General features: G+C 43.9%; 1 protein-coding gene across 2 annotated transcripts in view; it reads right to left on the reverse strand.

Moving 5' to 3' along the window:
* The window catches only part of TMEM237 (transmembrane protein 237), a 723,713-nt gene that overhangs the window by 478,646 nt on the left and 227,940 nt on the right, over positions 1-17,127 (reverse strand). For both annotated transcript variants that reach the window (XM_044060506.1, XM_044060505.1), the window contains exon 6: positions 14,512-14,626. In XM_044060506.1, the coding sequence (XP_043916441.1) occupies positions 14,512-14,626 (115 nt within the window). The remainder of the gene's footprint in view (positions 1-14,511; positions 14,627-17,127) is intronic.

A 17,127-nucleotide genomic window follows, 5' to 3' on the forward strand; every position in this document is an offset into this window, starting at 1 on the left:
GGCCTGTCTCTATCTTTATCTTTACGTTTTTTCGGAATACCGGTAGTCGGATGGCTAACAGATGACATTTCTGGATAATTAAACCGAGAACTGAAATATTTAGAGGCGAAAATATACCAACGACGGATAGTGCGCTGATTAAATAAAGCACAAAACCGACAGCAAGGTACGTTGTGGTCAGGGCCTAGGCAAGGAATACAGTACGAATAAAAATCTTTATGAGGTATTTGCTTTCCTCAAGTAATGCAATTATTAACTTTTACTGACATCGGAAAGGAGAAAGAAAAAGTTTCTCCAACGGGGTACTTAGCTTTAGTTGAAGATTTGAGTTCTGAAAATCGAAAATGAGAATTTCAGGAGTCGGCTGACCGGCACTTGCAAACTGCTTCTGCTTCAGGCACCGCACAGCAAGAAAGACTGATGTAATGGCGTCGGCTGCATGTTTTATACCCCTGACGACATGACGTCATGGAAGAAGGGACAGCAACCGACACAGGACCTAAGACTTTGTTAATCAGGCTGAGTGAGGGCTACCTGCAAGCAGATAACCCAAATGTAATGACTGCAGCAGTGAAACATGAAGAACATCTCTTCTTGCAGAGGTAACAGCAATCAAGAGAATCATTTTCCAAGTAAGATACTTGAGGTTGCAGGATGATGCCGGCTCAAAAGGGGGAAGGATCAAATATGACAAAAAAAGAAGTTATGTACTCACCATAACGTTCCATCTGAGTAGTTCTACTTCATTTGTCTTCAACCTGTGGTATATCGGATCCATATCGGGTCCGAGCTGGCAGTTTCACTAGCATCTGCTCCGAGCTCCAAGCACCTCCCCTTACCCATAATACACCTCCACTACCTTCCAACCCCCAGATTGAGTTTGCTGACCTTCATCCTGATAACCCGACCTGAAAAAACACTCTATAACCTACAAGTGCAGCCAACAGGCTGTACATATAATAAGGTCAAGGGGAAGGAGGGAGGGACAGTTGAAGACAAATGAAGTAGAACTACTCAGATGGAACGTTATGGTGAGTACATAACTTCTTTATCTGAAGTAGTTTACCTCATTTGGTCTTCAACCTGTGGGACAGAGTCCCCAGCTACTAAACTCCTGGGTGGACCTCATGGAAGGACATTCTGGAGCACAGTGGAACCAAAGGATGCTCTCCTTCTAGAAGTCAAATCCAATTTGTAGTAAGAAATAAAAGTATGAGATGAGGACCAAGCAGCTGCAGAACAAATATCATCCAATGAGACCCTAGACCAAAAGGCCGCAGAAGTAGTCATGGACCTAGTGAAATGACCTTTCACCTGACCCGGAGGAGACATGCCTTTGTCCTTATAGACCTGAAGGATGCTTGAAGAAATCCACCTAGCAATAGTGACCTCCTTGGAGATAGGTTTACCCAAAAAGGGTTTATAAAAGGACACAAATAGCAGATTGGATTTACTGAAATTTTTGGTCCTGTGTAAATAAAAACGTAACTGTCTATGAACATCCAACAAGTGGAGTTTTTATTCCATTTTGTTAGCAAAGTTAGGAAAGAAGACAGGTAAATTAATGGTTTGATTAATATTAACTGGTGATGCCACCTTGGGAAGAAAGGATGGATTGGTCCGAAGGGAAACCCTATCTTTGTGGAAAATCATATAAGGAACTTTGATGGACAAGGCTTGCAGTTCTGAAACCCTTTTAGCAGAATTGATAGCTACCCGAAATGTTGTTTTCCAAGATAAGAATTTTAGATCTCTGGTTGCAGCGGGTTCAAAAGGTGGAGCAACCAGAGCTTGAAGAATCATAGTAAGGTCCCATGGGGGAACAGGATCCTTGACAGGAGGGCATAACATAAAAGTCCCTTTAATAAAGCCTTTACACAGTCTGGAGAAGGCTAGTGAGGCAGAATTCTTACCCACATGAAAAAAAGAAATGGCAGCCAATTGAACTTTGACAGTAGAAGAACTAGCTCCTTATAGAAAAATATTGGCTAGGAAATCAAAAATGGCAGAGATAGGAGCTGTGAAGGGGTCTAAACTCCTTTGAAAGGCCCAAAAAGAAAAACGTTTCCATTTGCTGCAATGAACCTTCCTGGTTGAAGACTTATGAGCAACCACCAGAACAAACCTAACTGAAGAGGATAATCCAGGAGTCCTAACGATCATGGGAACTGCAGTAGCCAAGCTGTGAGCTTCAGACTGTCCAGGTTCAGATGAGAAACCCCCGATGGGTGTTAAATCAGATCCTGAATGGGATCCAAGATTCAGGGTGGAGCCAGAAGGCAAGACCAAAGGAAGGGAAGCCATACCTGGCAAGGCCAAAATGGGGCAATGAGGATCACTTTGCTCCCCAGTCGACGAGCTTTCTGTAGAAACCCCGGAATAAGATGTACTGGAGGGTAAGCATACAGAAGACTGGGAGGCCAAGCATGGACTAGAGCATCTCTGGGGGACTCCCCCGGCAGGAGGTTCAGAGCGAAAAACTCGCTGCACTTCGCGTTGGAAGGAGATGCGAAGAGATCGCAGCATGGCTGACCCCACTCCAGGAAGATCTGCTCCGCTACTGAAAGATTCAGAGATCACTCGGAAGGCATCAGAATAGTCCGACTTAACCTGTCCGCTAGAATGTTGGACCATCCTGGAATGTGTGTTGCTATGAGAAAACGACCAGTGGAAATCACCCATTCTCACACTCTCATGGCCTCGCGACAAAGGGGGTAACATCTGGTTCCTCCCTGTTTGTTGATATACCAGACCACTGACATGTTATCTGACTGAATTGCAATGGTTTCCAGAGGAAGAAAGGCATGAAGGGCCTGCAATGCTAGGAGGACCTCCCTCATCTCTAGAACGTTTATGTGCAAGCTAGTCTCTACAGGGGACCACAGGCCTTGGACTGTCCTGCCCGAACAATGCCCCCCTGAGTTGGGAAGCATCAGTGGTCACTGTGGCTTGGACAGGGGCTGGAATAAAGGGTCGTCCCTCCAAGATCTCTGGAGAACACATCCACCACAGAAGGGACAACCGACAGACTCGACTGAGTTGTACTGGATACGACAATGGAAGTTCCAACAGGGACCATTGTACAGCTAGTGTCCACTGTAGAATTCTCATATGTAACTGGGCACATGGAAGAAGCGTTATGATCGCCGCCATTGAACCTAAGGCCCTCAACACTGATTCCGCTGATGGACGATGAGAATGGCAGATCGGAGAGACATGCATCCTCAGGTTTTGTACTCTCTCCAAGGTCAGGAAGATTTTGCACTGTAATGTGTCTATCCTTGCCCTAATGTAGTCTATCACCTGGACAGGATTTAGAAGTGATTTGGATGTGTTGATTGTGATCCCCAAATGCAGGCAAGCTTTAAGAAATAATCCCTGGTTTGAGAAAGTAGACGCCTGGTGGGAGCAGTGAGGAGCCAATCGACCAGGTACGGATAGACCTGAATCCCCTAAAGCCTCAGGTGAGCCACTACTACCACCATCACTTTGGTGAACACCCTGGGGGCTGTGGTGAGACCACAGGGTAGGCCTCGAAATTGGCAATGATTGACTCCTAGCAGGAAGCGAGGGAACCTCCTGGAGCTTCTGTGCATCTTTATGTTATACTAAGCATCCTGGAGGTCTAATGGGCACATCCAGTCGCTCTCTTGCAGGTACTGTAGTGTGACCATCCAGAATTTTTCTTTGGCAACTGAGAGGTTCAGGGTAGATAGGTCCAGAATGGGCCTTAAGTCTCCCATTTTCTTTGGCACCAAAAAAAAAACCTGGAGTAGAAGCCAGATCCAGATTGATCTGGGGGGATGGTTTTGATGGCTCGTTTTTCTAGCAGCTTGGAAATTTCCTGTGCTGCTGCCTCCCTTTGCATGGGTGGTATATCCGGGAGGTGTTTAGGAGGAACCACAAAGGGGATAGAGTATCCTCTGGATATGATCTGAAGCACCCTGCGGTCTGATGTTATGGACTCCCATGCTGCCAGGTGCAAGGACAATCATCCCCAGACTGCCTCCAGAGTAGAGCAGTCGGGCAATTCCTCAGGGCTGCTGTCTGGGCTTGTCCGAGAAAGGTTCTCGAGACCCAAAATTCCTCGGACCCCTCTGCCTCTGGGCCGGTGTCCATTCTGTCCCCCTCTGCCTCTGGGGGAAGAAGAGCCCCGAGTGTCCCGGGAATATTGTGACTTCCGGAATCACATCTTCTTTTGTCCTCTCTGATTCCAGGAAAAGGATCTTTGAGGGTTCAAAAAGCAGATTCCGACAGCAGACAGTGTCTTCCCGTCCTTTTCACTCTGGACTAAAGTCTCTTTGACGGTCTTACCAAAGAGTGTAGAGCTGTCGTAAGGGGCGCTGGCAAAGAACGCCTTGAAAGGTTCCAAAAACTGACATAGTCTGAGCCAGGCGTTGTGCCTCATGGACACGCTGGACAAAGCCGCTCTAGCCGCTCCTTCAGTGGCATGTGAGAGGAGTCACAAGGATGTATTGTAGACTGCTGTCAAAGTGGCCATCCTCGCAGAGAAAGAGTTCCTGTCCTCCTGCGACACAGATTTGGGGGGGGGGACTTCGTCAGCTTCTTGACCAGGTTGCGCTGGAGTCTCATGACGTGGGCCAAGTAGTTCAGTGCCCTAATGGAAAAAGTCGCTGAAGCATAAACCTGCTTCCCTAATCGGTCTATCATCTGCAGCTCTCAGTCAGGAGAATAAACCGAGGAACTCTCTTGGGCTAGTTCCTTCTTTGTGGCTGCTGCTACCACCATAGCATCCACAGGAGAGCCCTTGTTCCATGTTGGCCTATCTGATGATGGACTCAGGATCTTATCAGGATGTTTAGGGATTGGTTCCATGGTGTCCGGCTCCTTCCAGGCCCACGAGGTGAACAGGTCCACCAGGGGATCTGCGGGAAGGGACACCCAGGAAGTAGATGGACCCATGCTGAAAGACTCCAGGAACACGGATTCATCACAAGAAGATTTATGGGTGGACCAACCTCCCCACTGGCGTAGGATTTCCATGATGTCTCCAAAGGAGACATCCTCGGGAGGTGACCTGGGGGAACCTTCCCCATCATCCAAATCTGTATCCTCAGTGAGGGAGTCGGGGGAGTCCAAGTGCCTCCTCTTACACATATGCTTGCGAGGCACATCTCTGGTGGGGCTCTCCGGGGGGAACTCGCAAGCCCCTTGTTCCTCAGGGGGAACCGTCTGGGGTTCCTCGAGCACGGGTCGTCCCTCTGGAAAAATTATGAGATGCGTAGACAGAGCCGAGGGGGTCCTGGCAGAATCTGAGGGGATAGTCAAGGGTCTCGATCCAGAGGAAAGAATCCCTTCCACCACGTCTAACGCAGAGGGAGCACGAACCTCCTGGAGAGCCAAAACAGAAACCGGTCTCCCTGGATCCGACGTGAGAATCTGAGCTGGGCCTGAAGTGGATGGAGCTCTGAGGGAGGGAACTTGGCCCTACAACACCAGAGTCGATGAAAAAAGTTTCGCTCCCTCGGATCCGACACCCGGATCCTACGCGCGCTCCAGGTAGCTGTCGGCATCGAGGAAACAGGTACCATTGGTGCCGACCCCCTGACTAAGGCCATCCTCGGATCAGAGTACTCCGAAACCGATGGACGGATCGGAGAAGGAGAAATTGGTGTGAAAAAGGGAAGCGAGCTCCCCCCTCTACAGGGAGAGGGGGCTGGCAGGACCCCATCTGGATCTGAGCATGAATGAACCTCCTCATCATTTTATCCATGTCAACTTCTGACAAGCTCTGTGTGGACCTTGACGAGGCCACGGACTCTGACCTGGCGGACCGAGGAACCAAGGCCCTAGATAGAGGACATGTCTCCTCTGGCTCCGGGGAAAATCTCGGAGATTGGAGCAGAGGGGAGTCATGGATCCTAGTCTGACTTTTGGCGGGAGTAGATGGAAGGTCCGGAAATCTCTTGCGTTTCTCTGGCTTAGAGGAATGTTTGTCCTTGTACTCTCTCTCCTTCTCTCTGATCCTTTTCCGCTCCACTTCCACAGGCTTACAAGGTGGGAGTTTGAGTCCCAGCCTGGTTGGGAGGAGATGCAAGGGCAAGAGAGGAAGGAGAGATGGCCACAGCAGCCGCTGTGACCAAAGCTATGGATGAGGCAGCTGCCTCAGAAGTGGAAAGAAGGCCTTTGAGGGCCAACTTAGCCTTCCTGTCTTTAATAGCGCATGGGTTAAAACCCGCACAGATAGTGCACTCTGTACTCAGGTGGGCAATGCCCAAGCAGATCACACACAGAGTGTGGCCATCTGCAGGAGGCAATTTATGGCCACACTTAGTGCACCTTTTAAATACAGGCTTTGGATCAGCCATGACTAAACAAGAAAACACACTAAAAGAGGGAAAAAAGGTGAAGAAAATAACCTATTTCCCAGTCACACAACCACTCACCACACACTCAAGACACACAGAACACTGAGGGGGGAGGGAAAGTAATACAGACTAACAAACTGACACTAAACTACTTAGAAAACTTTCTAACACACAACGCACCAGCGAGGGAACCTACACTAAACACCTAGATAGAAAATATTTGCAAAAAAGTTGCTTAAAATACAAAAACTCACTCACTAACTCAGAGCTCAAGAGATCACGATGCTTCAGGCAAGCCGCAGAAAATGAGATCTGGGGGTTGGAAGGTAGTGGAGGTGTATTATGGGTAAGGGGAGGTGCTTGGAGCTCGGAGCAGATGCTAGTGAAACTGACAGCTTGGATCCGATACGGATCCGGTATCCCACAGGTTGAAGACCAAATGAAGTAAACTACTTCAGGTCAAAATTTAAGTCCCATGGCGGTGGAGGGACTTTAATTGGTGGGCTTAATAAAATAGTACCTTTCAAAAAGGCTTTACAAAGTCTGTGGGACATGACATTAGGGCCTGATTCTCCCAAATGAAAATTAGATATGGCAGCCAGCTGGACCCGAACAGTAGCTACAGCTGCCCCTTCATTAAACAGTTTTGCCAGGAATTCAACAATAGAAGCTATTGGGGTAGAGAAGGGGACAATGTGATTATTCAGGGCCCAAGAAGAGAATCTCTTCCATTTGCTTTTATACAACCATCTTGTCGAAACTTTATGGGACGAAATCAAAATATGCTTTACTGATGTAGAAAAGTTAGGGAGGCTGGCTATGGTTGGAATCGGAGCAGCCAAGCTGTCAACTTGAGGGTTTGGAGGGAGAGGTAGAGCTTCCCTGATGCATGGGTCAGGAGGTCCGGAACTGGGTCCAGAATCCATGTCTCCTCCTGGAGATGAGGCCACAGGAAGGGGAACCAGATATTATGAGGCCAGTATGGGGCAACAAGTATTAAGTTCCTTCTCAGGTGACTGGCTTTCTGAAGAAATTTTGGGATCAAGGGTAACGGAGGAAAGGCATAGAGGAGCCCCGACGGCCAACTGTGAACAAGTGCATCCCTTGGTGACTCCCTTGAAGGGGGGGGATTAGGGCAAAGTAGCTGCTGCATTTTGTATTCATGGACGTGGAAAAAAGGTTGCAGCAAGGCTGGCCCCCCTTGTGGAAAATCTCTTCCGTCACTTCCTGGTTTAGGAACCACTCATGAGGCATCAGAATCAATCTGCTGAGTTTGTCTGCAATCACTTTGCATTTCCCCGGGATGTGCAATGATATCAGAAAAGGTTGGGAGGAGGTTGCCCAGTGCCATACTCTCAGGGCCTCCCGACAAAGGAGGTAAGATCTGGCTCCTCCTTGTTTGTTACGTACCACACAACTGACATGTTGTCAGTCTGTATTGCAACAGTTCCTAGTGGAAGAGAGTCCTGGAATGCTTGCAACGCTAAAAGCACTGCTCTCATCTCTAGAACACTGACACGCAAATGGACCTTATGACAGACAATGCACCCCCATATGGGAAGCATCTGTGGTCACTGGGGCTAAAGATTGGGCGAGGAGGGACGACGTAATGTTACATGAGTGAAGTAAAGCCACCAACGAAGGTCCTTCTTGCAGGATTCCGTTATCAAAATTTGGTGGACAAGGGTAGCTCCTGCATGGACCACTGAGTGAATATTAGCCACTGAAGTATTCTCATGTGTAGGCATGCCAATGGAATCAGAGTAATTGCAGCCGCCATGGTTCCCAGTACTTTGAGAATTGTTCTTGCCTGTACTTTTCTTTTGGAAAGAAGGTTTAGGACTTGAACCCTTTCGGAGGGGAGTTTTGCCACCATATTTCTTGTGTCTAGATATGCTCCTATAAAGACAATATGCTGAGATGGCAACAATGTAGATTTCTCATAGTTTACTGCAATTCTCAGGTGAGAGCAGAGATGTAAAGTGGTGTCTCTCGCTTTGGATAGTAGATGCTCAGTGGTGGCGGATAGGAGCCAGTCGTCTAGGTATGGAAACACTCGGAATCCTAGGCGTCTCAATTGAGCCATGACTACTGGCATATACTTGGTGAACACTCTGGGGGCTGTAGTGAGGCCAAAGGGCAGAGGTTGAAACTGGTAGTGACGGACTCCCAGCCGAAAGTGCAAATGACTCCTGGATCGCCAAAAGTACAAATGACTCCTGGATCACCTGTCCATCTCTATGTGGTAGTACGCATCCTTGAGGTCTATAGAGCACATCCAATTGTCTTGTCCCAGAAAAAAGAAGTATTGACTGCAGTGTGACCATCTGGAACTTTGACTTTCTTACTGATTTGTTTAGTCTGCTGAAATCCAGGATGGGTCTCCAGTCCCTTTTTTTAGAAACTAAAGAACCTTGAGTAAGTTCCGGATCCTGTTTGGTCTGCGGGGACTGTCTGGATGCCTCTTTTTTCTAGCAGCTTCTGTATTTATAGGGTTGCCTCTTCCCTTTGCCCGGGTGGAACATCCGGGATGGGGAAAGAAAAGGGTATGGAGAAACCTCTGGATATGATGCTTTGTACCCATTTGTCTTTTGTTATTCAAAACAGATCCAGAGCCAGAATGGAAGCACCCGAACTTGTTTAGCGGCAAGCAAGATCTGAGGAACTCTCCAACAGCATCATGGGATAGGGTTTGGCCACGAGCTAGTTTAAGAACTTGAGCTTTGTATTACGCCGAGGCAGAAATGAGGATCGGTTCTGAATCCAACCAGTAAAGAAAGAAGGCGAGATAGGACAGCATCGCATCTAATTTAAACAGAAAATAAAAATAAATATTTTCTTAAAAGGACAATGATTTCTGTGTGGAGGGGTTCCCCAATGAGGACTTATCTGCCAGAAATGAATCTCTAAGCAGACTGCTGTTCCTGTGAAGTTCCTGATATTTTTTCCTCGACATAGCAAGACAATACTGAAGAAATCTTCATTTTGGCTGCTGATTTTCCTCTTAGGGGCTAGCCAGTTAGAACTTTGTAAATCTGGTCGGTTGTTGTTTTCTAGGCAAGGAAACACCCTATATAGCCAAAAGGCTAAGGCAACAGTGGGAATGATGAACATCTTGTGTTTAGTGTAATGCTACTGTCTGCAAATTACTTCACTAGTTTGTACTCTAAGGCTACTTTCATTCATTCTGGCATGTCTAGTCAACAAATCTTCAGTCTTCTTAGGCAATTCAAGGCAAAACAGCCTTGCTCTATTTTTGTATCAGCAAGCAACAGAACTGTTTTTCTTCTTATTGTCATGTAAATTGTGGGACTGTACATAACAGAATTACCCAATCAGAAAGAAGGGCATGAGACCATATTACAGCTGCAATACAATTAGCACAGTCTACTGACTCTGGAAATGAAGTTTGGCAGTGCAGCTGAGCAAGACAATCATGACATTACTAGGCTAAGAGCCCTACAGCATGTTAAGCCTAGTCATTTATGCCCCAATCTTCCTAATTATAGATGCCCACAGATAGGGACCAGGTGCTAAATTTAAGGCCACCACCTCCATGGTTCTAGGCAACATCCCCGGTTGCTTCCTGAACAGTCTAAAACATGACGTATCATGACTACTTGAGACACACTTCAACCACAGCCTTGAAACAGGCTATGTTCCAAATGAATGGAGGGACACAACAGTCATTACACTCCACAAGGGCATACCATCAATCAAACCAGGGAACTACAGACCCATCAGTCTAACAAGCCTAATATGCAAAGCCATGGAATGAATTATCATGGAAATGACAGCCACATTGACAACCTACAGACACTGGACACCTCTCAATTTGGCTTTGTTAAGGGAAGGTTCATGCCTACTTAACTTAGCAGACTTCTTTGAGAGGGTCACTAAGTTAATGGACGAAGAAAAACTGTGCATACCGCGCATCTTGACCTGACTAAGACATCTGATACAGTATCTCATTCAGGTATTGTTGACAACCTCTCTGGGCTAGGTGCAAACCCTTAAATTACTCGCTGGACTTCCTCACAAACTGGACCAAATAAGTCAATAGATCACTCACCAGTGGAGTACCCCAGGGCTCCATTCTGGGCCCACTCCTGTTTGGCATTTACTTATCAGAAGTCACAGCTAACGTTAAAGGCTTCTGGCTCACCAAATTCACAGATGACTGTAAACTGGGAGCTATTACAGGTCCCCCCCCCAAATACACACTTCTTGCAAGTGGGTTTAACACAGACAAAAGACTGGTGCCAAAGCCATGGCCTAAAACTCAATGCCAAATAATACATTATAATGCCCTTTGGGAAATTGTCAACACTAGTTAATTACTCCATCGATCTGGGAACATATGCAGACAGCAATCTGGCCTTTGACTAACAAGTAGCTAAGATAATAAGAAAGTATTCTATGTCACCCAACTTATAGATAAGGGTATGGCATCCAGGTCCAAGGAAGTAATAGTACCATTCTACACAGCCCTTATCAGACCTATCATTGAATACAACGTTCCCCCACTTTGGCATGTATCTAACCAGACATTTCTAAAAGTTGGAATGCCCGCAAAGGTTTCTCACCAGGAGAATTCAGGGCATGAATACCCTGTTCTAAACTAATCGCCTAAAGGCACTGTCGCTCTGTATTCAGTCTCTTACAGGCTGCTAAGAAGGGATCTTTGCCTGGCTTACAGGGCTTTCACAGACCCTACCCTGATGGATCCGTTGCATATGTGCAAATTAAACAAAAACAACAGCTCTAGGAATCTGAACTTCGCTTGTGACATGAACAGAAGCTGCTAAAGAGACAGATATGTGTCCTAATGGATACCCACACTATGGAACAGGCTCCCCATCCCTATAAAACAGAGTTCATCCCTGACCCTATTCATACAAAACCGTAACAACTGGATGGGAAATCATAAATTTACCCCTGGTCTGGCCCCCATGTCCCTTATGGACAGCGGTTGTCAATAAGAAAAGTATTACCTTAACTGACACCCTGCCTACAAACCTTAGCTACATGCCTATTAACATGAGACCACCCCCCATGTGATACTTGGGAGTCAAATGTTTTGGGGTATACAGCTAGGCTTGTAAGGGCCATAGAGGTCATTAGCCTAGCATCAAACTATGAACTAGAATGGCTTTTCTATATGCCTGTGCCTTAGGGCATCTATAATTTAGGAGATTGTGTTACTGGAACTGTTGTGCTTGCCTGCAGGTTAATAAAGTGTTAACTGCTTTTTTGATTTTACTAAATGGTTTCTATTGTACTAAGCCTCAGGCAGTTGAGCATTTGTATCATACTTCAGATCTTGCTGTACTATGACTAAGGTACAGCCAAGTATGTTTTCGACCCTTTCACTTTAAAGCTGTATGCATGTGTTCAGTGCATATGCTTCCAGAAATCCATGCATACAACCACCTCTCAAAAAAAAAAAAAAAAAAAAAAATATAAAAAATCCTCACCATCCCACACCCTATACCAGTGAGAAATAGAAAAAAAAATCACAGGTGACTGCGAAATGGTATTACAGAACATCCTCAATGTTATGTAAAAGGCTGCTAAAGCAGCTGTACTGGCATTATGAATGAAGCCAGGATTAGTCCAAAAGCAATAAAGTGACTACAAAGAGTGCAGAGAATGATATCTGATGGAGCTTCATGAATCAGTTTTGGTCCCAGAGTTATTCAAATTGCTCATCACTCACACACAACACAATGTCTGAAATGCAGGGCATCTTGATGACGATGTTGCATCAAGTTAAACAGTGAGATAATCATTTGGCAGTATGAGAGCACTGTAAAAACACATTACAATGATTACCTGCCAGATGAAATTAAACACCACAGTACACAAAATGTATTACTCAAAAAAAGTAATGCTCCCAAAATAACAGGTGTAAGGGTATCAAGACAGATGCTTATCAAATCACTAAGATGTAGATATTTCCACCAAGAATTACCATATAGAAACATCAGGACACAAATTAAGTGGGAAAATAAAGTGACTTGTAATGAACTGTGCCATTATGCCATATTTCTATTTAAAATCTTTGTATGTTCTAGGCATTTATCAAATTACTGTTTATTCATGAGTTTCATTCACCATGTTTATTTCATGAAATGTCTATGCTAAGACTCCTGAACACTAATACAGTAAAGGTTACATCTTTTAATTTATTTTAAATGAAGTACAATGGAAGATGAAACAAAGCATAGAGGAACTCTGCTCGAATACTGGAATGTTCACAGCTGTCCTTTGTATAAATAGGAGGAGGGGATAACTTCACTACTGGGTTGCTACTGAAAACTAGCATTGGTAGTATGTGCCTGACTTTCAAGTACCCATTGAAAGGTAGGTATAGACAAACCTGGAGTCAGCCCAGTGAAAGGTCCCAGAATTCATCTAGTGAGACAGACAATAAGAGAAACATATCAAGAACATTAACATATGCTGACTAATTGGTAGAAAGATAAATATGTCATAGAAAGCTTTACAGGTTTACAAGCCAAATACGTTTTCTGATGCAGTGCAACATACAACATAAATGTGCTAAAAAAGAATGATCACAACACTGAAGCTGACAGGCCTCCTGCTAACTGCTGCTGTGTGCTTCCAATCAGACAACCAGCTTTTTAGCCATTTTACTGTTACTTACATCCTCCATCCTCAGCATTCCCTTACTAATACCCTGCAAAATTGTGAAAGGTTTTAATGAATGTGAAATAAGCTGACAAAGGTTTTGATGAAGTCTACATACATCACATCCATAGGGCTACTTTTCCACCTCACCAAGTGACACAACTAAAATAATAGCAAGACTTCTATTCCACAACAGCAAATGGACAGTAATGGGTCTGTGATATCCATTTTTTGAATACAGCTCTGTGCAGGAAAACAACAATATCAGCCAAGTCAAAAGGTACTACCACCAGCTCTGAGCACAGGCTGTATAGCTCTGCCTGTTGTTCAACAAGAGCCTTTATGATGTCTTTTAGCAACGTAAGCAATGCATATACTTTTTGTAATGCAAGTGAACAATATCTTAAGTCCATATCACAGTTTCCAGATCACCTGACCATATCTTCCTCTAGGGCCAACTTGGCCTGCCAGATGATATTTGATGTTTTTTTTTTTTTTTTACTCCTGGGCCTATTTAGCAGACTATCCCACACCTGTCACTCCTCTGTAAGCCTTCTGTTCAATGATTACTGCAATCTCAATCTCTTTGTCTCTCTACAGGTCAGCTGCCTTACTTTTCTACATGATCTTTATCTGACAAAAGGATTTCATTTCCATCTTTAATGTAACACCACATCTTTTCAACAGCTATCTCTACCAGCCATTTTTTGCACATCATCAATCAATATGTTTATGAAAATACTGACATCTACTACACTATAATTATGCATTTCAGTTCCTGCAACACATCCTACTACTTTTCCAGAGATGGTAAACCATAATGTGGCATAACCAGATCTGGTCGGTGACTCTCCCAGTCAAAAGGTGTTAACCCATCCCCCTCCTTTATGTGCAGTCCCCATATTAGTGCTCTAGAGGATTATGGTCTCTCATTGATACATTTATCTTTCTTTTGTCTCATCGACTAGAGCATTTGAGTGCCTGTCATAATAACACACCTTTGTCCCGGAGAGAGAATTTACTGCCACCCTCTTCACCCCACTATCAAAAACAACATATTAGCCTTCTTCTTTAGCCTTCATCAGTCTCTTCCAAAGCACATGCATCCCCTACCCACATAAATAATGCTATTAACTCACGTCCTTAGATTATCCTGTAATTTCATATTCTCCTCTGTACTATTCTGTACATTCTGCATCCACAAGCAAAGGTAAAATAGCTCTCAGCTAGTACTGATCATATTCCTGTTATACACTTGCCTTCTTAAGCCAGAAAAGCAGGTAACTAATGAGTTTGACTTGACACCTGGCAGTACACTGTATCATTCTTCTTGCAGCCATGTCCCTTTTCCTTAACTCTTCTTCCTGTGGTCCACATTTCCCATGATTATGCTCCCTTCAAAGCCTCAATAACGAGAGGTGACTAATACCGGGACGATGATATACAACCCTATTAGCTCTGGTGTTCACATACTTGCTGAGTTATACAGGGGTAACTGTGAATGAAACAGGTTATTAATACTACTCACTTGCTTCTCTTCCGTGACTTGCGAGCTATCTCATCACCTTGCTGTCCATTGTCACTTTCTCGTTCAAATACAGCAGCATCAGCTGCAGTGTGTTGAGGAAATGAGGTTTCAGAATCTAGGAAACATAACAGTAAGTTACTGATATAAAATGCAGAAAACACCACATTTGTCAGTGTTATTTGGTAACCAATGATCCTTCAACCAGTTATGCACCTTTTACAAACATACATTAATTTACCTATAACACAAGAATGAGTAAAGGTCCCTATTTTAATTACTGTTCATGTATTTAGCAAGCCAGTATGAAAGATACTGGAAAGAGTGAAAAGAACAAACCCATTTGGAAGAATCCCATTATCAACAAATTTACAACAGGAGAAAAACTTCTAGCCAATAAAAACAAAATGACTACTTTGTCAGATAGGTAAGAGCTCAAAGTGATCAACAAAGGCCCTAGAAACAAAACCAAATCATTCAAGAGCAAGTACAAATTGCAAATCACCACCCATTCCAAGGATAACCACATGGAGAATTACAACTGGCTTGCTGATTATAGCCAGCTTATTATGTGTTTGAGATGAGGATGGCAAGAAAACGACCTCAAGAGTGAAGCTCAAGAGGTGAAACTTTGGCATCCATCTTGAGAACACAATTAACGATTATAATCAGAGACCCCATCATAATTCTTTGTAGTGCATGGAACTTTTTATGCTCCATCTACCAATAGTTACAAAAAAAAAAAACACAAGTGCTTTATTAGCTTTCAAAGCTGTAAATCACTTGGTGATTGCTGTCAGAATGACAGTTAAACACAGTCTAGAATGTTTACACTCACTTTGCCATTACTGTCAACTGTCCAGATTTCTGTCTCATATTTGGCCTGTTCCTCATAAAATCCGTGGTTTTGGGACAAATTACCAATGGCTGAATTCACAAAATAAAGATATACATTTGAGTTTCACTCTTCATATCCTTTAAAAATTCAAGAGAACACACTTCTTTCTAAATTTATAACAGGAAGTCGGGGACATGTTACCAGTATGGGCACCAGGCACAGACTCACCATAACATTGCATCTGTGTTGTCCATTTTCATTCTTCCTCACCTGATGGATTCAGAGCCGATCCATCAGATCTGACTTGGCCATTGCTAAAGCTCGCAACCAGGAACTCTCAAGCTCCCCCCTTACCCATAATGCACCAACTCCAATTACATCAGATCTTGTTTGCTGCTTAGGAAAGTGAAGGATGAGAGTTATCATTATTCTGGAGAAGCTATATCTGAGGTCTTCTATATGTAAATAACGAGACACGTAGACCGTGTGATACTCATTTTCCAGGAGTCTTAAGGATGGGGGTTGGTGAGAGGGGAGTTGAGGAAGAATGAAAATGGACAACACAGATGGAACGTTATGGTAGGTACATAATTTCTTTATCAGATGTTCTCAATTTTGATTCATATCGCAGCTGATGGGACAGAGTCTCCAGCTACCTAATTCCCAGGGTGGACTCAAGGCAGGATATTCCTGAGCACCACAGAACCAAAAGATGCACTTCCTCTGGAGACCAGATCTAATTTATAATGAGTAATAAATGTAAGGGGAGTAACCCAAGTAAACACTGCACAAACATCATCCATGGACATTCTGGATTGGAATAATAAAGAAGTTGCCATGGATTTGGCACAAAGGGTTTTGGTTAAAATGATAGCTGATTTGTTACAGACAAAAGAAATGCAATTTGTTAGCCATTTAGATAGAGCAACTTTGGTAAATGGTTTACCCAATGCGGGTCCTGTAAATGAAACAAACGGCTGATTCGATTTTCTGATGTCTTTAGTCTTACTCAAAATAAAAAAAAATTGGGGAAAAACACAGGCAAATTATTAGACTGATTAATACTGGATTCTGACACAACCTTTTAAAGAAATAACAGACTGTCTGGTAAAGGACAGGATTGATTAGGTTTCCCTCGCATACTCTTCTGATGTTAGTAGTATATGTGACATTGTTAAAAGGAACTGGGGCATTTGGGATACTGCAGATGAATTAAGAAATGCCATAGACACTGTTCCACACTTTTATTTTAAAAATAAATATTTGAAAAGGCATTTGTGCTATAATACTTCTACTTTTAACAAGGTTTTACAGTCAGAGAGGCATGGCACTTTTAAAAGCAGGAATTGCACAGCCTGCAAGTTTATACACTCCAATCCTACTTACATGCACCCTAACATGCATTTCAAAATAGATACAAACTTTTATGCAGATTGCAGGACTAAGAACATCGTTTATTTTAGTTATTGTCATGCTTCTTATGTAGGCTTGAGTTGAGTAATAGACAACTCAAAGACAGGGTGTTGGAATATCAGAGAGACATTAGAAACCGGAAAGACACTAATGCTCTTGCTAAGCATATTATGTGCCATGGACAGGAACATAATTTTAAATTTCTTGCGCTAGAGATCATTCCTGAGAGTCTAAGAGGGGGAGACCTTAGGAATCTCACAGAATCTGCAGAGCAAAAATGGATTCTCTCTCTTAATGCTGATAAGACATCAGGTCTTAATGAAGTTGTCTCTCTTAAGCTTTTTTTAAAAGCTAGACCTCTCAAACAC

The sequence above is a fragment of the Protopterus annectens genome, chromosome 2.part0 (genome assembly GCF_019279795.1).
Source record: "Protopterus annectens isolate FY-2018-M chromosome 2.part0, PAN1.0, whole genome shotgun sequence".
NCBI lineage: Eukaryota > Metazoa > Chordata > Ceratodontiformes > Protopteridae > Protopterus > Protopterus annectens.